The 27,542-nt window shown below is 40.0% G+C and overlaps 1 protein-coding gene across 14 annotated transcripts in view; it reads left to right on the top strand.

Moving 5' to 3' along the window:
• nfixa (nuclear factor I/Xa) overlaps positions 1-17,937 on the top strand; it is a 235,507-nt gene extending 217,570 nt beyond the window's left edge. For 13 of the 14 annotated variants that reach the window (XM_057842735.1, XM_057842734.1, XM_057842729.1 and 10 more), the window contains 2 exons: positions 1,119-1,207; positions 12,189-17,937. In XM_057842735.1, coding sequence (XP_057698718.1) covers positions 1,119-1,187 — 69 coding nt within the window. In that variant the 3' untranslated portion in view covers positions 1,188-1,207; positions 12,189-17,937. The remainder of the gene's footprint in view (positions 1-1,118; positions 1,208-12,188) is intronic. The other variant, XM_057842733.1, reaches the window with a different exon arrangement.
• Positions 17,938-27,542: the final 9,605 nt, after the last annotated feature.

Here is a 27,542-nt window from a genome sequence, read left to right as displayed (position 1 = left end):
GCGTCCTAATTTAGCGCACCCAATCCCCGTGGTAGTTTCACACAGATCTCCCAATAATTAAGAGAAACAAACAACATGAAAATCACGATATATGGAGAAAAACTTAAGCATCAATGATGAGGTTTAGTCACTCACTGGGGGAGCAAGGGAGAGGAGTCTTGGGGTGTTGCTTGGTTGCACTCACACAGGTGCAGTGAAAGAGTCGGGCCATGGGAGAGGCACTCCAGGAGGGGGCGCCGGACGGAGCAACCGGGGCACCTTCTCATCTGTTTTGTTTTGATTTTCTCTCCTTCTTTCCTGTCATCCCCCACACACACTTCCCCCCGTTCTCTTTTCTCTCCAATTGACATGTCACTTTATTATTTATTTATATTGATATATAAATAAATAGCACCCCTCAACACCCTTTTGGTTTCTCACTCCAGTGGCTGTTGGGAAATGTGGTTTTCTTTCCACCTCTACTTCTTAAAGACATCACAACTGTGGTTTTGAACATATGCCCATTCACTGTCTGTCACACCCTGTCACTGGTAACCCCCACCCTGCCATCCGCACCCTTAGTCAGTTCCACTCAGCCTCGCTGGAGTCCATTGAACACAACTGCCCTAAATTTGATCCTGTGACATCAGCACCTGGTGTCACAAGCTCCTCATCAAGCTGCTAAATGTAAACGGTTGCCACCGGTGTTGAATCCGGTTCTTCTGTTGGTCACCCTATTATTATGTCAACAGTGGGTCCTCAGTGGTTTTGTATGATTACGGGCCCAGGGGCTGCTGAGGATCATTAGTGACTTATTTGGAATCGCTTCCCCATGTTAGCACTCTTCATTACAGACTCTACATCCCCTGTGTAACCGCAGATTACATGGCTAAGTGAAGGCAAATAACAATTAAGTTGCCCGCAACATGAACAAATCATCCGTATGACTAAGAGCACATCAGTCTCACCGGCCCTTACTGTCTTTTCCCAATAGTTCATTTGACAGCGATCTATTGACATGCACTTGAACTGACAAAATTTTTCAAATAATGCTGATGAGAGCATCAAAATCTAGTGTGAGCTCAGTGTGTATGTGTTTGTGTAAAAGCATGTACACACTTGTCTCTCTCTGTTTGTAGCATACTCCACGCCAGGCTCCACAGCTCCCAACCGGTTTGTCGGCATCGGAACACGGGACAACTTTCTGAATATCCCCCAGCAGACTCAGGTACCCTGCCAGCCTCCCTCATTCCACTAACACCCGCCCGTCCACCTCCGTCGCCTGTGTCTCCTCATCACTCGTTTCAAGCATGCACACTGTCACACTTGTCTCAATCAAATGTGCCAACGTGGCTTTTGAAAGGACAAGCGGGTCTTTCACAGCAATGGGGATATCATTAGTTATGACCCAATTCAAGAGGCTACATTCAAAGGCTGCCCTAATTGGATAGGGCTTTCAAACGCGCCCTTCTTTTCACACTTTTTGAAGGACAAGCTACAAAACCTAAGATAGCTTTATTTTAGAATGAAGTGGATGAGAAAATGCAGCTTTCACTTACATGCCATGCACAAATGATAAAATCATGATATATCATAAAATATTTGCATAATGATAAAACACATTTAGGGAATGAATAACAAACTAATTAAAACCTGTATGTACTTTGGAGTAACTGAGTCTGTCTTTATTTGCTGCTTGACAATGTATTCCTACGCCATTTATTTAATTATTTCTAGTTCATCACATACGATCCATACATCAAAGGTTTTCAACATAATTTCAAAAATGTCGTTTTTTTTTTTTTTTTTTAATTCCCACTACAGGGAAAGTCAAAGCTGACAATTGATGTGCTCATACTTACAGCTTTGTCTGAAAAACACGATGTGACTGCTCACGCTAAACGTTCAGATCGCTGCTATTCCATTTAAAAGCTGTAGGGTTCGGTAGCATGTTTTCGAGCTTATGTCATATGTCAAAACAAATCAGAAAGATGTGGAGCTCTCAAAACACTTAGCCTGGAATTATAGCGCAAACATCAAAGCTACACCGAAGCTTGTATAACATGAGTTGGAAACTGTCATAAGTGAAATGCATCAAATGTGTGAGATATCTGCCAATGTTTCTTTTTTTTCCCTTTGTACACTGTTAACTAATTATACCTGATTGGACTTAAAATTGTCCTCAATTGTACTATATTTCAAAATAGCAAGTAACATGCAGTGTAAGTGCGGCCAGTTGTAGAAGTGTTAGTGGTAGTGGTGCCTTGAGATGATTATGACAGCTAAATGTCAAGATTTTATGCTAGTACTTCAATGGTTATTATGAGGCTTCTGGTTTGTGTGTCTTAGGGTCCAGTTACATGGTGACTCTCCGAGAATACGAAAAATTTCAAATTTGCATTTATATGGACCCGTCTCCATTCAAACAATATCGCAATTCCGCATGAAAACGATGTAGTATTCATGCCAAGCCGTAGGGGGCAGTGCAGATTTAAAAGGTGACAGCTAATGATGCACTTTGACCCCACCAAGCTCCTCAACCCGGAAAAAAAATATGCCCGCCCACTCGAAGCAATGGCATTTTGCTTTTGTTCAAAAAGGCACAAAAATGAAAACATTCAACATATTTAATTGAAAAATATTATTAAAACAGTAAATTAAAGCTGACATTCCGCCATATTTGCTGTTTTTAATGTTTAATAGCACTGCTGCGCACGCCCAATATGACGTGGACGAGTGCTGACGTTATCGGCGCGGTCTCGCGCCGCGGGAGCCTTTGATATGCATGCGTAGCAAGCCCCTCTGAATCCCCCGCAATCGAATTCTTCCTTTTTGGAGGCAGGATTCAGAATTTTTCGTCTTCCGTCTTCGCCGACACCATATGCACGCGAGGCCATTCCACTACTCAGTCATTGCGTCTTTGTGTCGCAGAGTCGCCATGTAAACTGCCCCTTAGCTACCAAAGGAAAAAATCAAATGGACTTACATAATACACAAATAAAGTGTAACTGAGAGAGAAATACATACTCGCCTATTGTTCTTTCCCTCATTTACGTATGAGTCCAAGGTGATGTCCATTGTGTGTTAGGCATTAAACTAGCTAATTTTACTAAGTTGTTTAGATTGGTTAAAAAAACGTGATTCTATTATATTATTGTTTAAACTTCATGTGGGGATCAATATATAGAATGAAACTACATATTGCCTTTTTTTTTTTTAACAAGATTTGTTCACTGCCACCATTTATTGTTCTAAACTCAAGACAGAAAAAAAAAATCCTGCAAAAATTTGTCGCGTCTCTCTTAAGGTACGCTGTGTGGCCACTTTAATATAAGCCAGAACACCGTTTAAATCCCTGGATTTAAACCGGCAGGACTTGTATGTGAAAGCAATTTCCCGGGTCGACTGACACGAAGATAACGCGGACATTTAACGGGTCGCGTCTTAGTATAAAGTCCGGGACTTTCCAGGGACGAGGCGTATGTAAAAGCAAGCGTTAATTTCCCGGGTCAGAGCACGTTGGTTAATGACGTAAATATCATGGCGGGCCGATCGTTACTTCCTCTTTCTTCGCAGTAAGACAAAAAGGGGTAAACAAACATCGCAATTATCAACATACTAAGCTGGAAATAGCTCAATTAAACTGATAATATAACGAAATTAAATTGTTACTGGATCGGAGAGCCGAGAAGAGTCCATCGTCCATCTTTGGAAATGTGTGGTTTATTTTTTTGCCGATGTTAGGGTCTGCAACTGCGGAAACAATGCTATACCTCAAAGCAAAAAACAACTGAAGGACGTGTTCAAGGGTTTATTAAATACAAACAAAAAATACACACGATCGCGGAAAACGGGGAATAACATAACGGGTCCGTGACAGTAGGTCAACGGGGATCAATAATACTAACCTAAGCGGTAGGCAGAGAGCCGATAAGACAACAAAACAAATACACTCAAATACCAGCACAACGAAAGGGATTTCATAACAAGAGTAGCAGACAAACAAGCTAGAAATTGCACGAAATTCGAGAGTACAAGGTGTCGAATGGCGCCCAGCAAGTTAATATCTCGACACCCTTCTCTTGGATCACCTGGGCTTAAATACAATCTTGATGAGTTTGAACTGGCTGCAGTTATGACGTCGGGACCGCCTCCACAACCGGTCCAAAACCAACAAAACATGATTGTGACAGCCGATATCGACCAAAAATGACGTAATGTCCGAGTTATAAAATCGCGTCACTTTACACGGGAATTTACCGGGATATGTTTGGGAAAGGGGCTTATGTCTTCATAATTGTATCTTCTGCCATCTAATGGAAGAGCATTTAATTGTTCTGGCTGTCTTCATAAATCACACAAATCCATAGGTGAACAAATATTAATTATCTATAGTAGATAATGAATATTAAATCATAAATTATGATTTGAATAAATATCAATATATAATTTTCAATCAATTTGGAAAATTGAATGCAGCAATGGTTTGGGAGGCAGCTTATCCACAACTTCCTTATCAACTTGATACTATTTTGTGGCGTTTTTACTCAGCTACCTTGAAAACAGCGGCTTGAGGGCTAGCTGTTATGAATTGGATCAAATTCTTTGTGATCTGCTTCAAAGGACTGAATGTTCTCATTTCACTGGTGTTTCAATGGCGTCTGCATTGATTTTGATGTGTTCACAGCACTTTTCTCAACCAGAATGATTAGCTCAGACACGGTGCTTGTTTGAATTGACATCATAGCTTTCCACATCCAAGACATTGCTGTGAAATGCCCGCAGGGGTGTATTATAATGGGCTGGATATTGGTCCTCGCCCACCTACATTGATTCATTTTGTACTCATACGAAGGCCTTAAGTTTCAGTACTGGTTACAGTTTCTGTTCCTTCGGTAGTTTCCCTGCCGTGAAAGTAAACAGCGCCAGTTAGTTAGAGCTGGATCAGTGTTGATTTATCTCCACAAGGCCCCACAGTGTGTATTAGGGCAGCGTGTGAGGCCACTCGCGCTCTACATTGTGGTTTTCGCCTTGGCTGCGCTCTGCCGCTGGGCTGCCGTGTCTTGGGCCTCCTCCATCACCAACACAACTTTTCTCATTAGGGGCTAACCGCACCTGCCTGCAGCCAACTCTCCTCTGCCGTCCTCTCTACACACATGGAAGCAATCTGCATCCCCCGCCCCGACTCTCCCCCCGCTCCACAGCTCTGCTCGGCTGCCGCAGCACACCCCCCTCTCTCGCTTTCCCCTCCTGCTGCTCCCTCCTGTGTTTTCAGGCTCCCCACCTGCACCACTCTTCCACAGATGTAGCCCTGGCACAGAGGGGACATTCAAACCTCGTCCAAATGTGTCCGAGCGAGCATCGAACACACGCATGAACACGGAACCCCGTGCCAAAACTCTTGCCCCTCGTTTCCCCCTCCTGACGACAGCTTACATCTGTTCTAGAGATCTTATTATCCTTTAAAAACTTATTTAAAAAAAAGGAAAAAAAAAACTCGTGCATTGACCAGAGCTCAAGTGTCAACTGCTACTGAGTCTTGTAGCTCTAACAAGACATATGATGAAAACTCAAGATTTCTCAAGGAGTCTTGTGTATTTGTATGAAATTTGGTGGCATATGTGACCTGGCAAAGAAAAATGAATCAGAAGTCGCACAGAGAGATTCCGGCAAAAAAAGGCAAAAACGTTCACAAAGTGAAAACTGTCTAATGAGATTTCTTCATTAAATGCTCCATGAGAACCTCTTTTACCGATTCAAAATTCCCATATCATGAAATAACAAAATGGCATTTTAAAATGACAGGTTCTCAAAAGTTTTTTTTTTCCTATCCAGCAAATGCTGTGTTTTTCAGAACGTTTGATTGTGCATGTCGAGCTTTTTAATGTTGCTATTTTACAATGCTTTGCTCGCACATAATATTACACTTTTTGCACTTTTCCTTAAAAAGAGGTGGATGTTAAATCTCTAAAAAAAACAGTCAAGGATGTCCATTTCTCTGCCTTTCTGTTACTTCCATTCTCTCAGAATCTCTGCTGATGACGTAGTCACAAGGCCTTAGGTTTGGTCTCAATATTGGTAGGGACGATATAACAGCATAACCTGCATGTACACTTTTTGCTGGGGACAGGACATTAATAAGACAAAACAGATTGGGTAAACGGGGGTCAGGGCTACATTTCTCACCAATATGAACCTAATTAATTGATATGCTAAATGATCAATGCAAAAATAAATCTGTATTGACTTGTAATGACTTTCACATTGCAAATTTATAACGTCTTAATCTGATCATTTTTCTTGAATTTAGTCAAATAAATTTCTTCATTATGTTGTAATTGTTAAAGACTAGTTAACAGATTAATGGGTCAGATTATTCCACTTACTTAAGGTAAATATTTAAGCCCTTACATCTAAAAGGTGGTCATTTTTCATCAAAATCAAGAAAAAATGCTTTCAAATAATGTTTTGAACAATATAAATTCTTGAATTAAGAAAATTTCTGACAAACTAGCTTTTTTTTTTTTTTTTTTTTTTTTTTTTTTTTTTTAAAGTTTTTATATACTGAATAATTGCTTTAGGCTCGGTTTATACCGCAGGTCTTAATGCACGAATCCGATTTTTTTCGTGTTTTCCCACTCGAGTGAGGCATTAACTTGACGGTCTGAACGGGACAAGTCGCATAGAAGTGGACTATTTCAAATCCGATCTGGGTGACTTTCGTTTGTGGTTTAAATCCGATCTGGGGCACATTTTTCCAGAATGTGGCGGCGGTCTGAACTGTCAAGTCTGACAAATCGGAATTCATGCAGCAACCACGTCACCAAAGAGCGAGAGCAGCAGGCAAGACGGCAGCGATGTAGCTGTTCATTAGCGTTAGCACCTAGCTTGAACTCTTGGCTTTTACTGCTTGTCCAGTCATAAAAAAATACAATGTAGTAAAGAATAAGCCTGATAACGATCGGTTAATAATACTCACTTTTTGCTTAAAATAAGGCTAGGTTCATACTACAGGTCTTAACTCACGAATCCGATTTTTTTTGTGTTTTTCCGACTCGAGTCAGGCATTAATTTGACGGTCTGAACGGGACAGGTCGCATAGAATTGGACCGTTTCAAATCCGATCTGAGTCACTTTCGTATGTGGTTCAAATCCGATCTGGGCCACATTTTTTCAGAACGTGACTGCCGGTCTGAACTGTCAAGACTCCCAAATCGGAATCCATGCAGCAATTACGTCAGCAAGAGCAAGCGGCACGGAGGACGGCAGCCATGTAGGCATTAGCGCCTATCTTGAACTCTGCTTTTAAGCACGAAGCGGGCTTGACCACAGTCATAAAAAATAAAATGCAGAAAAGAATAAGTCTTACAATTTTCGATTTTCATTCTGTGCGCCGAATGAGTAATATTTCATTATTGCACACATAGCCGAGTCGGGGCAAACTGACACACCCAGGTCATTTCACGCACGCACGTCAAGGCTCGTGTGTGCATGTATGCGTTCTATCAGTCCATATAAACTTTGAATATAAGAATAAACAGGGATATTAATGTCTGTTCTTTGTGTACTCTTTTTAGAAATCAAAATATGGAATGACATACAGCTAGCATGTGTAATTTGTTTTGATGCTTCTGCGCATGCGGGTCTCTTTGCTGAGCGCATCTCGGACTGTGAATTAGTGCGCATGCGTAATACTTGAACGGTCTCAATGGACAAAGGCAGTCTGAATGGGCACGCCAAAAAAACAGATATGGCAAAAAATCGGATTTGTGCATTAGGACCTGTAGTACGAACCTAGCCTCAGTGTTTTAAGATTATTTTCAGGTAGCTATTTATCTTATTTTAAGAAATCTAAGTGAGTAAAATTTACTTGAAACACTTGCAGATAATTTCACTTATTTCTAGTAGATTTAAACTGAAAACAGGGGAATTCAACTAGTCATCAGCCAATCAAATGTGCGTTTGAGGGGAACAAATGGGGTCTATGTGAGTCTTAACATAATGAAAGTCATTCATTTAATAATGGTAGGGTCAGTTCTATCCTTACAAAATATGGGAAGACAATATAAATGACCTCTATAACTGAACTCATTATAATTATTATGCAAATAAGTTTGCTTAAAAGTTGGTGGGGACAATTTGAGCATCCTGAATAGTTCAGTGTTATGTCCCCAACGTCCCTATGCAAACCTACGCCATTGTAAAGTGATTGACCACTTCCCCTTGAAAAATAATCATATTTGTTATATGAAATAGAGTACAATTTGAATTCAATTTTAAAATTTGACTTCCAAAGCTCATTATCCCCAACCTTTGTGAGTAGTGTAGGTTCAATATTCCACCTCAAGACTTAAACTGGATCGAAAAAGCAGTCTGAGGTGCCCTCTAGTGGCAAGACACGAGCAGTGCAGTTAGTGCGGCGTCAAGAGAAGATGAGGGTGGTCAAAAAAGCAAGGGACAGAAACTCGGGAGAGAGAGAGAAAAAAAAGAGCAAGGGAGTTAGTTGAAGCTCACTGCACTCCACAGTCACGTCCCGACTGTCTGGTTGCTGCTGGCAACCAGACATGATGTCATGGGCTGTTGGACTTGGACGGGCGAGGGGGGGCCTGGGGTCACTTTCCACTGCCAAGGATTACATGGGGAGGGTGATTACATGGAGCGGAAGAGAGTAGGGGGTTAATGGAAGTGGAGGCCAGATTGAGGAATCGGCTACAAATACTAAATAATCAGGCAGAGTCAAAAAGAGGGAGAATTGGTGAAACTTTGGAGGGGTTTGAACTAAACTGTGGGGCAACAAGGCTGCCCGATTTGCTGCGCTTCCCGGGTCGAGGCCTGTGGAATGTGAGCAGAAGCCAGAGCACATCGGCCTGTGCCAAAACTCCCCTTCATCGCGTAGTTTTTACCCCACTGCTGTTTAGTAATACCATGGAGACTTTTTATCAGTAGTCCGAAATTGGTTACACTTCTCTGTACAATATAAAAGACTAAAACAATTGTTAGCCTGCTATTTACAGTTTTGAACAATATGGCAAATGGTTAGTACTTATATAGCGCATTTATCTACATTGTTACAACAAGTAGATATGAGGAAAACGGCTTGAGTCAGCCCTTTTGATACAGCGAGTAGTCCAGTGCACATTACTATAATACTTTCTTTTTTTTTTTTTTTTTACTGTGTAGTACAGCTGAGCTCAGCAAATATTAAAAACAGGAATCATACAGTGCCACCTGGTGGTAGACACAGTCATCCCTCGTTTTTCGCAGTTAATGGGGACCAGAAAATGTAAAACAACAGTGGTGTACCCCAAACCCTCAGCCGAATTTTTTTTTATTTTATTCTTTTTTGTGTGTGTGTTCAATGTATTTTTTCAGATTTTGCATTGGAAAGAGATACATAAAACACATGTTTTTTCAGTTTTTTTTCCCTAAAGTATAATTTTAAAAAATGTAAATATATACATTTTAATAAATGTTTTTTAAGCACTTCAAATGTAATAAACATGTTACTCTCCCACCGAATTACTTTTGAACAAGAATTCAGTAGTAGAAAAATGCTTGGCTTTATTAAATGCTTCATTGAGTGAGTCTACTCCAGTGTTTTTCAACCTTTTCTGAGTCACGGCACGTTTTTATAATGGAAAAAAATCTCACGGCACACCACAAACCAAAAATGTTCCAAGATTACTTTCGTACAGTATATTTAATTATTAGGGCTGGCAAACGGTTAAAATTTTTCATCGAGTTAATCACAGCTTAAAAATTAATTAATCGTAACTAATTGCAATTCAAACCATCTCTAAAATATGCCATATTTTTCTGTAAATTATTGTTGGAATGGAAAGATAAGACACAAGACGGATATATACTTTCAACATACTGTACATAAGTCCTGTATTTGTTTATTATAACAATAAATCCACAAGAAGGCATTAACATTATTAACATTATTTCTGTTAAAGGGATCCACGGATAGAAAGACTTGTAGTTCTTAAAAGATAAATGTTTGTACAAGTTATTGTAATTTTATATTAAAACCCCTCTTAATGTTTTCTTTTTAACAAAATTTGTAAAATTTTCAATGAAAAAATAAACTAGTAGCTCAACAGTGTTGACGTCGCCCAGCGGTGACGTCACATGGGCTCGTGCTTCCACAGTGTCTTTAATTACATAAGGTAGTGATTGAAATACACCACAAGGTGTAAATGGCGAGTTTTAAATTACTTAGAAATCAAGCTAATGAGTGTTTTTTGTCCCTCGACTGACGCCTTAGTTCCCTGTTCCATTCTACTTCACAGTCATTTGAGTGCTGGCTTCACAACGTACGAGCCCTCTGATAGTTTGTATATTGTGACTAAATATTGCCATCCAGTGTATTTGTTGAGCTAAACGATTAAAGCGCTTTTCTTTTTTGTGAACATTATTTTTTTTTAGCGATGAAATATTATTTTTGTTTTGCTTTCACTAAGTGATACTCATGTTTGTTGTGAAGGAGTTGCCGAACCTTATGCCAATAAACGGCGCGCTCCAATGAACGCCTGTGTCCACTCGCCTTTCTCTGCCTCTTAGCTCTCAATGTGCAAAAAACGGCATCATTGTAATCTGTTTGAGGCAATGCATGAGCGGGTCATTCCGCGCATGCGTTAAATGCGTCAAATATTTTAACGTGATTTATTTTAAAAAATAATTACCGCCCGTTAACACGATAAATTTGACAGCACTATTCATTATAAAATAATTTATCATTATTTATGCTTACTCAGTGTGCTTCAGTGTTCTTCTGTTAAGATTAATACAAAGCTGATATCCTGGCAGGAATCTTCTTCAACAGCTCTCAGCTGTCTGTTTTTATTTGTTATAGCAGTTAGAATTGAAAAGCTCAGAATTACCAGACAGGGGGACTTTAGCAATGTGTTTAATCGCATTAGGGCCGAGCATCTCGCTGACAATGGCTTTGCAGACAGGTAGTATTAATGTCTCTGCCACAGTGTGGGACTTTCTGGATTTACGCAACAAGTTCAGCAGCAAGCTAACTGGCTTTGAGGGCTTTCTCATTTACCTTTGTAGTTTTTCTCCCAAAAAAGTTGTCCATTTTCTTGTGTTTTCACAAAGGCGAACAAAATAGTCGATAGTTTGAAGCGACGGGTGTTTCGTTTGGATATGACGATGACGTTTGAGCTTGCTTGGCACCATGGCGCTGTTGGCTCATGTCGCGTTCAAGAGCTGCTCAGATTTCTAGCCATCAGCCACCTTGCTGTTCTCAGCAATGTGTTGGAATAAAACACAGGGGAGGATTGACGGTCATCACATATGGATAAAAAGGAAAGGACACTTTCGTATATATTAACACTTGACGAGTCTAATGAAATGATGTATAGTAGACTTGCTGGAGTCCACATTGTCGTGGACAGCAAGGTGGCTAATGGCTAGAAATCGGAGCAGTTTTTGAACGCGACACGAGCAACACCTCACTCATCTGCACACAACCGAGAACTTTCTACCTACTCCTTCCTACCTACTGCAACTCTGTCTGACAATGTAAAATTAAAAAAAATAAAAGAAAAATACAATATTGGATAATTTCTCGCGCCATACCTGATGATCTCTCATGGTACACTATTGTGCCATGAGAGATCATCACCGTTTAAAAAAGACTGGTCTACTCAAATCCACTCGGAGCTGCTCACTTACACACAATGAGTTGCCACAGCAATTGTTTAACAGGTTAAACGATGATTGACGCATGCGGCGATTTTGAAGCTCGTGACTCTGGCAAGATCAAACACAGTCATCTGTCAATCATCGTTAACTTTAATAAGTAACTCCAGTGCACTGCCTGACTGCCTGACGGACAAAGGGAGAGGGAGGGAGCGAGAGGGAGACTACGCAATCGACTCGGGACAGCTCATCTGTATTTTTAGTAGTAGTAACGAGGGATCACTGTAGTTTGAGACCGTTTTGCATGACGTCATGTTTAATGGTGTTTCGATCTCATTCTTCTACAATTGTACAATCGATCAAATGTTGTATAACAATTAGGCTGCTGAAATTTTTTAAGCTCCATTTGAAATATTTGCTCTGCCCCCTGTCCTACTTATTTTGTGGGTGTTCAGTGCAAGTGCAGACCAGTTGTTTGTAGCACTTCTTATAGCCTTCATTACCGCCAGTTGGACGATTTTTGACTAATTCTGTGTTCCTTTTCTGCTCCACAGTCCTGGTTCCTCTGACAAGGTCTCATCGAATCAACAGCTAAAACGGTGTCATGAAAATTGGAGAGAAAAAAATGACCAAGAGCAGACTGCTGACACTAAAAAAAGGTCTCCCTCTGGCCCACATTGTACAAAGTACGACTACAAAACCCACAACCCACGTGCTGCCCCAATCCAGCCCTATTTGAACTGGAACATTCGTAATCCCCCCCGCACCCACGTCTCCCCTCAGAAATGGTCGAGGCCACAATGAGATGAAGTGGACAGACTTGTAACGCCAGGCAGAAGACGAGGAACTGTCACACGCTCATTAAGGAAATGTTGGATAGGAAACGCAAATATGGCAACCTGGCAATTGACCAATTTTACATTTTTTCTTTTAATCACTTTTATGTTTTTTATCATTTTGTCGTCTCCACCATGAAACTCCACGCAATGGCCCAGGAGGTTAAAAAAGTATGGTAGTCAGTGCTCACCACCTAAATTGCGCACCTCCTCTTCTGATCTCAAAGATCCTGGTGACGCCCGTCTTTGATGATGACCACAAACGCAGCCACATCCCTGCGTGTTGCCCCACCTCCCTCTCGCGCACCTCATTCGCTCAGCCCTGAAGACCCATTAATTTCCGATTGGCCAATCCCCGTGACGCCATCAGATGGTGTGACATATATGCACTAAGTGGCTGGTCTATTTTGTTTACCTGTCCAAGTATCAGGGCAACTTTTTTTTTCTTTTGCGGGGAGGACAAGAAACGTTAGCCAGTTGAAAGCGTTTGAAAACACTAAGGCTACATGTGCTCTTTCATCCCCTCACCTATGCACTATTAATTCTCATTAGGGATGAACAGAATTGCACGTGGACGGCCACAAGGGCGGTGAGGGAAGCCAGATGAGCAAATGCTTCACAGGGATGTGGCTGCGCATCTAGGTATAGATGAACCCCTCAAATGCAACACACATACACACACACTTGCAACCATCTTCCCTAAAATAGTCTGTCACACAGCCACACCTCGTTTTATTAGCATAAGGGATGGGCATAATAATTAATCAATCATGTATTGGAGCCATTGAAGCAAAATGGAGGCAACTACTTGGCTAGCAACTACAGTGAATCCCCATTTAATGCAGCGGTTATGAGAGAACGACCATGTGACGTTTTTTTTTTTTTTTTAATCTCCCTTTACCACACTTTTAACTCATTTAAATATATTAAAACATTTTTTAAAATATTTACGAGTGCACGCTATGTCACACAGAGCTAAAATTAACCTTTTCATGCTCGAATTCTGATTATATTGTTTTTTTTTTCATTAAATGATTTTTATTATCTATAGAGGACATTGGTCTCAAATGTGCAGCTAATTGTGGCCTGCAGGACAATATTGAATTGTAGTATTAGTGTTGCCCACACATATTTTGCAATGGGTATTAAAAAAAATATAAACAAATAATTTGAAATAAATTTAATTAATTGATTAAAGGAAATGAAATATTAAAAAAAAATAATGATTTTTTTAAAGCCATTCGTGTTGAAATATAATTCAAAATAAAATTCATTTTTAAGAATTTATAACTGAAAAAAATTGTTATAAAAAAGAAAAAATCAAGTGTGGGCCGTGAGTATTTTGCTCTGGAATTTTTTTTATTGTTTCTTTTTTTTTTTTTTTTTTTTTTTCTTTTGAGACCTCACATAGCTTAACTGTTTTGCTGCCATTGATGGCGATCGATGTCCAATCCATTTTAACTGGGAGTGGCTGGAAGCGATCAAATGATTGTTTAAATACACATAAGCTAAATTGGTTTATAAATGTGTCATTATATGGTTAAGGTGAAGGGGATGAAATATATTATTGGCATTTAAAATGATTATTTACAATATTTGCAGTTGTAATACCATCAAGTGACATATTGAACTGTAGTAACAGTAACTCAGAGTGCCACAGTGATTTATTTTGAATATCCTTGAAAGACTTTTTTTTTTTAAGATGATTTTATTTTCAAACTAAAATAAGTGTTTTCATTTGTTTTTGAATCAGCTTGATAGCACGAGAAAATCCCTATTGTTCCTTTCACTTCTTTTGTAAGCTATTCCAGAGTTCTAGTACGAAAAATATTCTAATGAACACCCTAAAATCCAGTCATTAGGGGTCGCTCATAACGCTGCTCTATAGTTCATCACCGTGCCTTTTTTTCTCCGAGCACACGTCGCAGTTTAATGACACATCCGTCGTGGAACACTGTATTTGCTGTCTAAATAATTACAATTGTAAAAACTCAAATTGATTAAAAGTAGTCAAATGCCCATCCCCGTTCAGGATTTATTTTACAGGAAGACGCACAAACACAGCATGAGCTTCATATTATTGGCTTTCATTTAGCTTGTAGGTTTTTTTTTTTTCTTGTGATCCTCTTTTGTTGGCAGATTCTTTTTCCTTTTTTTTAGTTTTGTTCCACTTGGAATGCTTTGCATGTCATAACACTTTCCGCAGTAGTTTCTATATAGCACCCTTCAGACCAGGCCCAGGTTTTTAGTGAGTAGATGTCAACTAAACAGTGAAAACCTCTCAAAATCTCTTGCGCGTATGGACAGCACGGTAACAACAGCTCATCACACACAATTCACTGCGTTGCTTCACTTTATAGTCCAGTCAAAGGAATATACGCACACACATGGACACACACGAACACTGACACCTGTCAAAAAATATGATAAAGGGAAGCCTTTATATTTGGTTCTCCAAAATGCTTTTTTAATGGTTTTTCATTCATTTAAGATTTGTCTAAATTGACATTTGTTACATGTAAATGTTCACATTAAGAAATTGCATCATGACGCAATCCAACATCAAAAGCCAACGTCAAAAAATAACTGGACTGCCTCGCTGTTGGTTCTCTTTTGCAGGGATAGTAATGACTGAGACTCAGCTCTCAGCCTCTTTAGTAACATTAGCTCTATGTACTAAAATGTTTATCAAAACAGTAAGATGAAAGTGCCTCTGTATTCCCTTCATGCAATTAGTATTCCACTTCAGGTTTTTTTTCCTGCATGTGAGCGAATGCTCAGTGCTTTAAACACTGGCCTCGACCGGGGTTTCCCAATTCAGCACAAAATATGTATTGCTTTCAAGTGACATGAATAAGAACAAAAATGTACTGAATCAAAAAAATTGTGCCTCTTTGATGATAAATAGCAGGAGCCTTTTGTTCTGACAATCTTAACTTTAAAAAAAACAGCCCCATCCTAATTTGGGAAACCCTGGCCTGGATGCATATATATAGAGGACTGTGCAAACATGCTTTTTGTAAAGACACAGAGAGATATCTTATACATATATATTTATGATATATGCTCCTTTTTAACTTTTTGCTATAAGCTGGTGGGCAGTCTAGTTATTTTCTGAACCTTCCTTTCCCGGAAAGCCCTTTGGTTGATGTCACTTTTCCCTTTGCAGTACAAACCCCAAACGACACCACACACGTGCAGCAGCGCAGCGTTCTAATACCTTAGATGAACATGTCAACAAATTTTGACTGTAGAATTGAAGAAGAAAAAAAAGTGTTTTGTTTTTTGATGGAAAGTATTATTATTGAGAAATATGTGTCGATTGAGCCACGTGCAATGCATTGGGTAGATCATTGTGTTTGTCTGTTAGAGATTTTTAAGAAAGCTACGAGAAAAGAGAAAAAAAATGTATTTGTCTCAAGTCCATAAGCTCCGGGACTCTAAACTTAGAGGGCCATGATGGAAAAAAAAAAAGACAAAAAAAAAAAAAAAAAACTTAGTCTTTGTAAGTTGGGGATAATGTTTTTATTTCCTTTGTCTCTCTTTTTTTTAATGTTTCTGTGTAATCATTTGTTTATAAAAAAGAAAAAAAGAAATTGTGGGAGGGCTGAAGGAAAAAAAATCTACACAACTTCTCTATCATCAAGTGAAAACCGGTGCTCCTGAAACACTATCAATTCCATTCTGAACATTATAAATGAATGGTAATGAACAAAAAATAAGCCGCATTACTCCTCTTCTATCTCTCTCTACTATTTGTATTCTTCTATTGAGTGGGAGGGGGGTGTTCCCAGTTTTCTGAGAAAAATTGACTGTCAGGTCAGGAAAGCCAGCCAACCTTTTACCCGAACGCTGCCTAAACTTTGCCACAAGGAACCCCAAACATTGGCCTAAATACACAAAAAGAAGTCCTCCCGTGATGGCTTTTATTTCTAGTCGCATGGAGACGCGCTGAGGCGACGACTAAAAGTAGAACGCTGCTAAAACAAGCACGACAAGACCATTTTATCCTTGGGCAGCAATGTGAGCCTCTCCCCTTGTTGCAAACCCCTCTCCTGCACCCCCTCCACCCGCCTCTGTAAATGACTCTTCTAGTGCTTGTGCTGTAGTGTATAGTTTCCCAGCAGTTAAAAGTTGTCCCTTAAAAGTGCCTTTTGTTCACAGACTCCATTTTGTAATCCAGTATTTTGTTTTGTTTTCTTCGCCGGTTATGCTGGAGCGCCGCGCTCTGGCACAACCGTACGTTTTAAAATGAACCATTATTGTTCCTCCCTTCTCTTCCTGATATCTATATGCTGAAATCTGCATACAGGTATTAAAGGTGTGAATTAGTTCTTTATTGATAAATGATGGCAAAAAAAAGTGTCATTGTTCAGGTGTCACTTTCTTTCCTTTCTCCCCCTGTCTCCACTGTCTATTTTCTCTTGAGACACTCAAGTAGTATGTAACTGTGTGTCCATCACGCTCGCTCACTGGCTCGCTCTCTCCCGCTGAAGGGCGAGACAAAAAATATATATATTACTGAGAAGCTTTTTTTCTTTTTTTTTTTGTCTGAGCAGAATGCAGTTAGCTCACATGTTATTCTTGTCTGTATGCTTCACATTGTATCGCCATACACATCACTTCTGCTTCTCCATTCAACAGCTAATGTACGTGAACAAATGACGCTGACGGGCTTTTGGGGGTGTCCTTGGGAGGGGTTTTAGGAAGGGATGCGTTGGTTCGGGATGGAGAAAAGCTAAATTAACTGCTTGGGGTTGTAGGAACGGGCTGCTTGAACTAGGGTAAGAGTTTGCTCTTTTGTTTTGGTTATTTATTGTTTGGCTTAGTTTTACCCTGTTTGTTTCATTATAATTTGGAATATTCTTTTTTTTTTATATATATATTTGCTATCAGGGTATGCTGTGTTTAAAAGCTCTTTGAGGACAGGAAGCCGTGGACTTAAAATGAAAGCTACAAGCACCTTATTGCCGGACTTATCCTGCATGAGGTTGAAGGGAAGGGGGTGGGGTTGCAATTTGAAAAGTATCTGTCCACAAAGGAATCTCTGCTAAGTATTATTGTTAATGGCGGGTTTTACACAGTAAAACTCTCAGCAGTATTACCCACTTACAGGACACCAGCCAACTTAATGAGAGGTCATTGCGCGCGTAACCTTTCAGGGGGTTCCCCCACTATTTGTCCCCTTCTGCCCCCACCTCATGCTGGACAGCTCCAGGTCTGTGTTCTCTCGTTTAGTTTGTTTTCTTAGGCGTGTATGGTTACTGGTGTACTAGGCAGCAGCCCCCTCATCCCCCTTTAGTCCCAGCTCCTCTACACCTCTGTCTACGCACCACTTCTTTGTGAGAACACCCCCAGAGCTCTAAGTGAAATGCATGTGTTAATTACAGTTTCTTTTCCATAAGAAGAAAAACACAGTTTGAGAAGAGCAGTACCTGATTGAATAAAAAGGATGTTCTTGACTGTACCGGCCTGCTTTCACGAGTCTTTATTTTTAGTACAACACTACACTAACTTCAAACATACATAATTTAGCTAGTTATGTGTTGATTATGAGCATGGTAGATCCTTAAATTGTCCATATGTGAACGTTAGCATAAATAATATGTACCCTGCAATAGCAACCTGTTCGGTTTCTTGGCCAAAGTCACCTGGGATAGATTCCAGCATACTACAGTGGCCATAATTCCGTATTTAGGCCAGACAACAGTCCAACATTTGAATGCTTTGTCCAGCGTAACCTCATGGCAGATGCTTATTTGTCCTACCTTTTGGAATTGCATCTGAACGCAGTGCTACATTAACGTCTTTGTAGGATTGGTTATCATCAGAGGTGGGTAGAGTAGCCAAAGATTCAAGTTAGACTCAAGTTAGAGTAATGATGCTTCAAAATAATATTACAAAAGTAAAAGTATTCATTCAAAAATGTTCCCAAGTACAAGTAAAAAAGTATTTGGTGAAAAGAATACTCAAGTAATGAGTAATGTTGTGAGTAACTACTTATATATTTTTTTAACAATGGTATTTTTTTGTCCGCACAAAGTTATCTATATGAACTGTTGTTATAATGATACTGTACAATAACCCATTACATAACCACATTAAGCCAAAGAAATACAAAAAAATAAAATAAAATCATGGAATAGCGTACCGCACGAATGCTATTTTTAGACCATGACGTCGCTATCGTAACGCGGAAGTGGGTCATTATAGACACGCCCTCGCATACAATCCATGTAATTTCTGCTTGTTTTCTCCAGTAATCTTTCAAAAAAGAACATACCGATCAAACACTGCTGCTATGGAACTTTTAGAAACGACTCTAGACATTACGACATATGAAGGATGTTTTCTTCAGACATTTCCTGAAACCAAAAGCTTGGATCAACTTGCCTGGACATCCAAATTCCCAGTTTAACGCAGCAAGGTAAAGCCATTCACATTTCATATGCAGTAAACATTTTGTTGGGGGCCGTGGTCCTACAGAGGACAAAGAGGTAAGCCATTTTGATATTTTTACTCATATTTTAGCGTGGCGTTTTGCCGAGCTGCTTCTGTCTGACAATGAATGACCTGAAAAAAATTGAATTGTATCTGACTGCCACTGTTACCTTTTCTGTTGTAAAAAACAACTTTAGTAAGGGGGAAGTGTAAATAAATAATAGAATTAAGATTTGTTATTAATGAAAAAATTGTGTTCGTTGGCTGTCACTGAGTAGCATTTGCGATTGCTACACAAAAATAGCTATGTAAATTGCCCCCAAGAACAGTCAGAGACGTAAGAAAACCAGAGGATATAATATATAAGAAAGACAGTGCATATGGTGGTAAAGGATAGATTGTTGAAACAGGAGACTGTCATTGTCAGTGGCATATGGCAATGCAAATAAGAAAAAGATGTTGATAAAAACGCTAACTCTGGATCAGGTCGGCTCTTTTTCCATCTTTTTCAGCCCTCAACACTCAAGCCATCTCTTTAACTGAACATTTGTATGTTCTTCCACATCTTTACCAGTGAATTTGGCACCAGGAACATCATTTGCGGACAGAATTGGTAGGTTTAGCTCAGTAAACATCTCATTCGTACACTATTTCCATGCATTTACTATTAGGGACAAACGGGAGGTTGACCCGCCTAGCAACAATTGCTAACGTCATGAATATTAATGAGCAGAAGTGACATGTTGCTTACGGGACGCCATTCCGGCAAGAGGGGGGAAAAAATACAGAAATGAAGCATTATTCGTCCAAGGAGCACGAGTGCCCTCTAGAGGAGAAAATAGTTCCTCGTTTAAATAGTGATTAGTTCCGTCATAGTTACTATAATGAAATTAAAAAGATCACGGTCAATCGGTGAAAAATAAAAACTGGGAGAGAGGTTAAAATCAGTGCTTTCGAGTCATGTTGAGTGCAGCGCTCTATGTCAAATACTTCATTTTTTACGGTGCTTTAAGACGCTATGTGATTAAATAGGCTGGCATTATCATAGAACAGCAAGCTTGCGTCTGATTGGTATAATGGAGTCATGTGATTATTGCTGCAACGTCTCATTAGTGAAATTGGTAGAGCTACTCTTGACATTGCTGGCACAAAATAATCAAATATGTAGAATAAAGAGAAAAAATGTAACGACTCTTGTGTAGCCCAAAGTAGCGGAGTAAGAGTAGCGTTTTTATTAGGGCTGTCAAACGATTAAAATTTTTAATCGAGTTAATTACAGCTTAAAAATTAATTAATCGCAATTAATCGTAATTCAAACCATCTCTAAAATATGCCATATTTTTATGTAAATTATTGTTGGAATGGAAAGATAAGACACATGACGGATATATACATACAACATACTGTACATCAGTACTGTATTTGTTTATTGTAACAATAAATCCACAAATGGCATTATTAACATTCTTTCTGTTAAAGTGATCCACGGATAGAAAGACTTGTAGTTCTTAAACGATAAATGTTATAGTTACAAGTTATAGTAATTTTATATTAAAACCCCTCTTCATGTTTTCGTTTTAATAAAATTTGTAAAATTTTCAATCAAAAGTAGAGTTAATATAATAATAATAAAAATAAAAATAACAATAATAAAAAGTAGAGTGAAAAGTTTTATGTGTATTTTGCGGTCGCCGAGGCAAAAACTCGGACATGGGAGGAGTTCGGTGAGGCCATGGAAAACGACTTCCGGACGGCTTCGAGGAAATTCTGGTCGACCATCCGGCGTCTGAGGAGAGGAAAGCAGTGCACTATTAACACTGTGTATAGTGAAGATGGTGTACTGCTGACCTCGACTCGGGACGTCGTGAGTCGGTGGGGAGAATACTTCGAAGCCCTCCTCAATTCCACCGACACGCCTTCCTTTGAGGAAGCAGAGTCTGGGGACTCTGAGGTGGGCTCTTCGATCTCTGGGGTTGAAGTCACTGAGGCGGTTGGCAAGCTCCTCGGTGGCAAGGCCCCGGGGGTGGATGAGATACGTCCGGAGTTCCTAAAGGCTCTGGATGTTGTAGGGCTGTCACGGCTGACACGCCTCTACAACATCGCGTGGACATCGGGGACAGTGCCTCTGGATTGGCAGACCGGCGTGGTGGTCCCCCTTTTTAAAAAGGGGGACCGGAGGGTGTGTTCCAATTATAGAGGAATCACACTCCTCAGCCTCCCCGGTAAAGTCTATTCAGGGGTGCTGGAGAGGAGGGTCCGTCGGGAGGTCGAATCTCAGATTCAGGAGGAGCAGTGTGGTTTTCGTCCCGGCCGTGGAACAGTGGACCAGCTCTACACCCTCGGCAGGGTCCTCGAGGGTGCATGGGAGTTCGCCCAACCAGTCTACATGTGTTTTGTGGATTTGGAGAAGGCGTTCGACCGTGTGCCTAGGGGAATCCTGTGGAGGGTGCTCCGGGAGTACGGGGTACCGAGCCCCTTGGTAAGGGCTGTTCGGTCCCTGTACGACCGGTGTCAGAGTCTGGTCTGCATTGCCGGCAGTAAGTCGAATTCGTTCCCAGTGAGGGTTGGACTCCGCCAAGGCTGCCCTTTGTCACCGATTTTGTTCATAATTTTTATGGACAGAATTTCTAGGCGCAGCCGAAGCGTTGAGGGGGTCCGGTTTGGTGACCTCAGCATTGAATCTCTGCTTTTTGCAGATGATTTAGTGCTGTTGGCTTCATCAAGCCGTGACCTCCAACTCTCACTGGAGCGGTTCGCAGCTGAGTGTGAAGCGGTTGGGATGAAGATCAGCACCTCCAAATCCAAGACCATGGTCCTCAGTCGGAAAAGGGTGGAGTACCCTCTCCGGGTCGGGGATGAGATCCTGCCCCAAGTGGAGGAGTTCAAGTATCTTGGGGTCTTGTTCACGAGTGACGGTAGGAGGGAGTGGGAGATCGACAGGCGAATCGGTGCGGCGTCTGCAGTAATGCGGACTCTGCACCGGTCCGTAGTGGTGAAGAAGGAGCTGAGTCAAAAGGCAAAGCTCTCGTTTTACCAGTCGATCTACGTTCCTACCCTCACCTATGGTCACGATCTTTGGGTCGTGACCGAAAGAACAAGATCCCGGATACAAGCGGCCGAAATGAGTTTCCTCCGCAGGGTGTCCGGGCTCTCCCTTAGAGATAGGGTGAGAAGCTCGGTCATCCGGGAGGGACTCGGCGTCGAGCCGCTACTCCTCCGCGTAGAGAGGAGCCAGCTGAGGTGGCTCGGGCATCTGGTTCGGATGCCTCCCGGACGCCTCCCTGGAGAGGTGTTCCGGGCATGTCCCACCGGCGGGAGGCCCCGGGGACGACCCAGGACACGCTGGAGAGACTATGTCTCTCGGCTGGTCTGGGAACGCCTTGGGATCCCGCCGGAGGAGCTGGTTGAAGTGGCTGGGGAGAGGGAAGTCTGGGCTTCCCTGTTAAAGCTGCTGCCCCCGCGACCCGACCCCGGAACAAGCGGAAGATAATGGATGGATGGATGGATGTATTTTGCATAGCTAAATTGATATGGAATGCCAGTTTATTTAGCATTGTTGTTTAACTGTGTGTCAGAATAGGGCCTCATTACTATAGACTGAAGTGCTTTTCTTTTTGAGAACATTTTTTTTTTTTTTTTTGAGAGATAGGAATATTATTTTTGTTGTGCTTTCACTAAACGATACTTATGTTTGTTGTGAAGGAGAAGCTTATGCCAGTAAACGGCGCGCCTGTGTCCACTCGCCTTGACTGTAAAACATATACAGTGGGGAGAACAAGTATTTGATACACTGCCAAAACCCATTGGCAATGTATAAAATACTTGTTCTCCCCACTGTATCTGTACATATCTTACCCAAAATAAAACAAGAGACACATAATTGCCACTAAAAGAAAGAAAACTTACCGAAATATGTGTTGAGCACAAATAGCAATTTGCATTGCATTGTGAATACAGCATAAACGTCTCACAACTACTAATTCTCCCACGTTTAGAAGACATAACATGAGTATGGAACGGCGCTGCCCCCAAGCGGCCGGTGGCATTCTCTTCACTCTTAATGTCCATAAACGGCCTCATTGTAATGTTTGAGGCAATATGCCAGCGGGTGCGTTAATTGCGTCAAATATTTTAACGTGATTAATTAAAAAAATTAATTAACGCCCGTTAACGCGATAATTTTGACAGCCCTAGTTTTTATCTTCACAAATCTATTCAACCAAAAGTTAAAAGTATGGCTTAGTAAAACTACTCTCAGGAGTACATTTTTCTCACAATGTTACTCAAATAAATGTAACAGAGTACATGTAACCCGTTATTACCCTCCTCTGGTTATCATTATCTTAAAGTGGTGTCTCCTATTCAAGTGTTAATGAACTTTTTCAGGGACACTCATCCCATTCGAAATATTTTGTTAAGATGCTGAAACAACAGACCTCCTTTAATTTTGAGTGGTCAAAATAACAATCCTATCTAAGTATGAGCAGCAAAGATGACTCCCATTCATATTGCGCACGTTGCCGGTGTGATGTTGACATCAGCATGCCAGGTAAGGTTTAGAGACATGCTAGCAGTTAAAAACATGGGCAACATTATGAAAGGTTTTTAGAACGCACCTGCTACATACATGGTGGTGTGTGCGGGGTCTAACGGTCCATATAAAAAGTTTTCTTTGTGGTGTTATGGAAATGGTCGCACTACAGCGCAGTACCCACAATCTTAATATAGATAAGCAGTACAAACAATGGGTGGATATTATTTACCTCCGCCTCTGGCAGAGGTTATTTATTTAGTTCCGTCTGTATGTTTGTGTTCAAGATAACTGAAGAATGATTAAAGTCATTATTATCAAACGTGCAGGATATGTTTGTAATGTGAAACGGTGATTAAATTTTGGGTTAGTTAGGTCAAGGTCACAGAGGTCAGAAAAGGAATTACGTAGTCATTCAAGAACAAATAATGGGATTATTATGAAACTTGCAGGATATGTTTACAATATGAAACAGACAGTGGTTAGATTTTGAGGCGTCAAAGGTCTGAAAAAGAATTTTACGATAACTTTTTTATATACTTACTATAGTTACCGCTCTACCAAAGATGACGATGCTCTTAACTTGACTACTTACGTGGAAAGCTCTGCTCTGTCAGAGTGCTTTAGTTACAATTATTACTGTGTGGTATCGCATAAACAGCAAGTACCAAATCCAAGTAACATCAATGGGAAAAGGACAGGAATCTCCATAATGCAGACATGTCCAAAGTCCGGCCCGGGGGCCAAATGCGGCCCGTGGACCAATTTCATCCGGCCCCCAACCTCTGTCATAAAATCAATAACGTCTGGCCCACACACAGACTTAATAAATTGGTCAGCAGTACTGCTACCAGCATATGAAATAGCTTACACAATAAATGCTACTCCTTATTTACCCACTAAAAAGCAGCAGCACTCTAAGCAACATTACCCCGTGTGACCCTTTACTCCCAATTTTCTAAAATGGCGACACACAAAAAAAAAGAAAGTTGACTGCGACGGCCGATACTTCAAGGATAGATGAATATTGGACTATTTCTTCACTAAAATACGCAATAACTATGTCTGCCTTATTTGCAAAGAGACATTCGCTGCTTTTAAAGAGTTCAATGTGAGGCGATATTACCAAACAAGACACGCTGACATGTAAAACAAGATTACAGCGAAGATATGTAGCTAGAAATTGAAGCAATTTGAAGCTAGTTTAATTTCACAGCAGCAATATTTCGCAAGAGCCCGAGAGTCGAGAGAGTACGCCACAAAGGCTAGTTGCGAGATTGTTGAAATTTTTTATTTTAAAAAAATAATAAAGCAAATGTGACACACAGAATGGTTTGCTAAAATTTGCTTAAATATATAGTTCTACGTAAAAGAAGTCAGCCAAGGTCGCCCCCCCACATTTTTACCACACCGAATCTGGCCCCCTTTGCAAAAAGTGAGGACACCCCTGCCATAATGATACTCTTAGTAAGCATTAATGGAACACACTAGCCTAGTACACCAGACTCACCGCTGTTCCAGCTATTGAGTCTGGCCACCATTCAGCGGCTCAAATTTCCAGGGCGGCGCAAACCACAGCAAACAGACAGCGGAGTTGACCAATCAGCGACGGGCGGACGTGACGTTAGTAAAGTGACGAGGGGCTTGCGTGCGTAAGTAAACGTACGAGGAGAGCGGAGTTTATTCAACATGGCTAGCGCGAGACAAGACTGTTGTCAATGACTTGTGTCGATGTGTTTTTGATAATCTAAAACTGATTTTACGTGGATTGGAACATATTCTCGCCTCTCCTGTTCGCCATCTGTGTTGTTGTGGAGACGACTTCCATTGCGGAAGAGTGATGTTGCTCGTTAAGAACACGTCACGCAAATAAACTAATCTGATTGGACGGTTGATTTTGTTCTTGCTCGAGAAGCCGTTAATGGGCTGGGTCCCAGACTATTCTCACAGTGTTTGAAAAATACAGGGAGAACAGTCTAGCCGTGCCAGGCAAGGAACACACAGGATAAATGACCAATTTATGTCTCTCCATCTACACGATGAAGTGGAAGGATGTAAATAATTGGGGTCCAACCGATTTGATCTCAGAGCGGTATACTGTCGAACACAGGTGGATGAAGTACTCTTTTTTTTTTTTTTTAAGTAAAAGTACTGATACAGGGGCAAATAAATAACTTAAGTAAAAGTACAAGTACTATCTTAGAAGAAAAAATACTCAGGTACAAAAGTACTAGCTTTAAAATTTACAAGTAAAAGTATTTTCTCCCAAAGCAAAAATAAATGTCAGTTATAAGAGAATGTATATGGCGGAAAACACTCAGGTGACTTGAAGTTCCACTCTGAGACCCCCAATTTGACCAAATTTCAAAATTGTCCTATATGCATGTGTGATACATCATTGGAAAGCTTAAATTCTTTATTTTCTGGGGGAAGAAAAATTTTGAGCAGGAGGGCATTTAAAAAAAAAATAATAATAATTTTTACAGCAAAACTCTAACTTGAGGCGAGAGCACGCGAGGGCAAAAATAAAGACGCCATGATTTTAACGAGATATTATCGCGTACATAGTTTGTTTCTATCCAAAAACTCCATGTAGCATGTATCATCGAGTGTCAAGACTCAAGACACAGATGTGAATGGCCACAGCTGGATTTTGGGGGGATTTTATGGGTGAAACATGGTTATATCACAAGGGTTGTGATGCAGAAATCGCAGACATCAAGGAGTGGTCGAGATCTTCTTTTTTATACATTTACTCTTTTAAACTTTTTTTTTTTTTTTCCAATTTTTCTTTGTTTGGATCGATTATTTATCATATAACATATCGGAGAAAATGCGACAGTAACAAAAAAAAATACAATTAAGCGATGGTTATTATGGGGCGCCGTTTGTAAAGCAGCACATGCTGAAAATTACGATAACATTTTCTCACATTTAGCGCCACACAGTGTTTAAAACGTGGTGTAAATTTTTTGAGTCATTTTTTTTTTTTTTGCACATTTACAACATTATTTAGCAACTTAAATATTCATTTTTAAATAAGAATTTTTGTACCAGAGTGTTTAAATCCAGAACTTAATATTTAATTTAAATCTTAAATTTATATCCTATATCCTAAATGCTAAATCTGTAAACGGTTGGAACTAAATATTTAGCTTAATATGCAAATTCACATGACTTGAGAACGGATGTAACAAAATAAAAACTGGAGCACACAAAATGCTCTTTAAATAGTTTCTCCTAAATATGTATTTTACCTATATATTGTTATTATCACAATGACTCGTGTCTAAGAGCAGACTGCCACCGCTGAATAGGTTTAATTCATTTTCAAGCAATGTAAACTGACAGTCTGAGCTGGTCCACCAGCTTTTATTTTGTTACTTCCGGTCTTCAGTTATGTGAATTTGCATATTAAGCTAAATATTTAGTTCCAACCGTTTCCGGATTTAACATTTAGGATAAAGGATATAAATTTAAGATTTGAATTAAATATTTAGTTCTGGATTTAAAGAATCAGGTCCAAAACTTCTTATCTAAAATTGAATATTTAAGTTGCTAAATAATGTTGTAAATGTGCAAAAAAAAAAGTGACTCTAAAAATTTCTTACCATTTTAAACACTGTGTAGCGCTTAATGTGAGAAAATGTTGTCGTAATTTTCAGCATTTGCTCCTTTACAAACGGCGCCCCATAAGTTATGAGGTAGATATCCTTGAGTTTTTTACAAACACCCTTTTTTCATTTTGACATAATTTTTTCAGAAGTTTAAAATATGCGAGTGAAATTTTTTGTCGTTTTTTTTTTTTTTTAAACGAAATATTAGACATCAATTAATGATTCTAGGCTAAAAACAACAGACATTTTGAATAATAAATCTAACTAATTACCTTCATTTTAAGGCTGGGTTGAAACAAAAGCGATTGCGCGACGTCTGTAAACGGGAGTTTCCAGGGTAAAACGGACAAATTAAGAATGTTATTTAATTAATGTGCCATGAATCTGCCATGGCAGCATATAGACATATTGTTCTATCAAACACAACCGTTCTTTTGGCTTAAGATACCGCAGTTTATTATAAAGAGGAGTGCAAGAGCAGAA

The sequence above is a fragment of the Corythoichthys intestinalis genome, chromosome 8 (genome assembly GCF_030265065.1).
Source record: "Corythoichthys intestinalis isolate RoL2023-P3 chromosome 8, ASM3026506v1, whole genome shotgun sequence".
In the NCBI taxonomy this organism is placed as follows: Eukaryota; Metazoa; Chordata; class Actinopteri; order Syngnathiformes; family Syngnathidae; genus Corythoichthys; species Corythoichthys intestinalis.
Note: the sequence above shows the minus strand (reverse complement) of the source record. Positions and strands in the feature narration are given on the sequence as shown.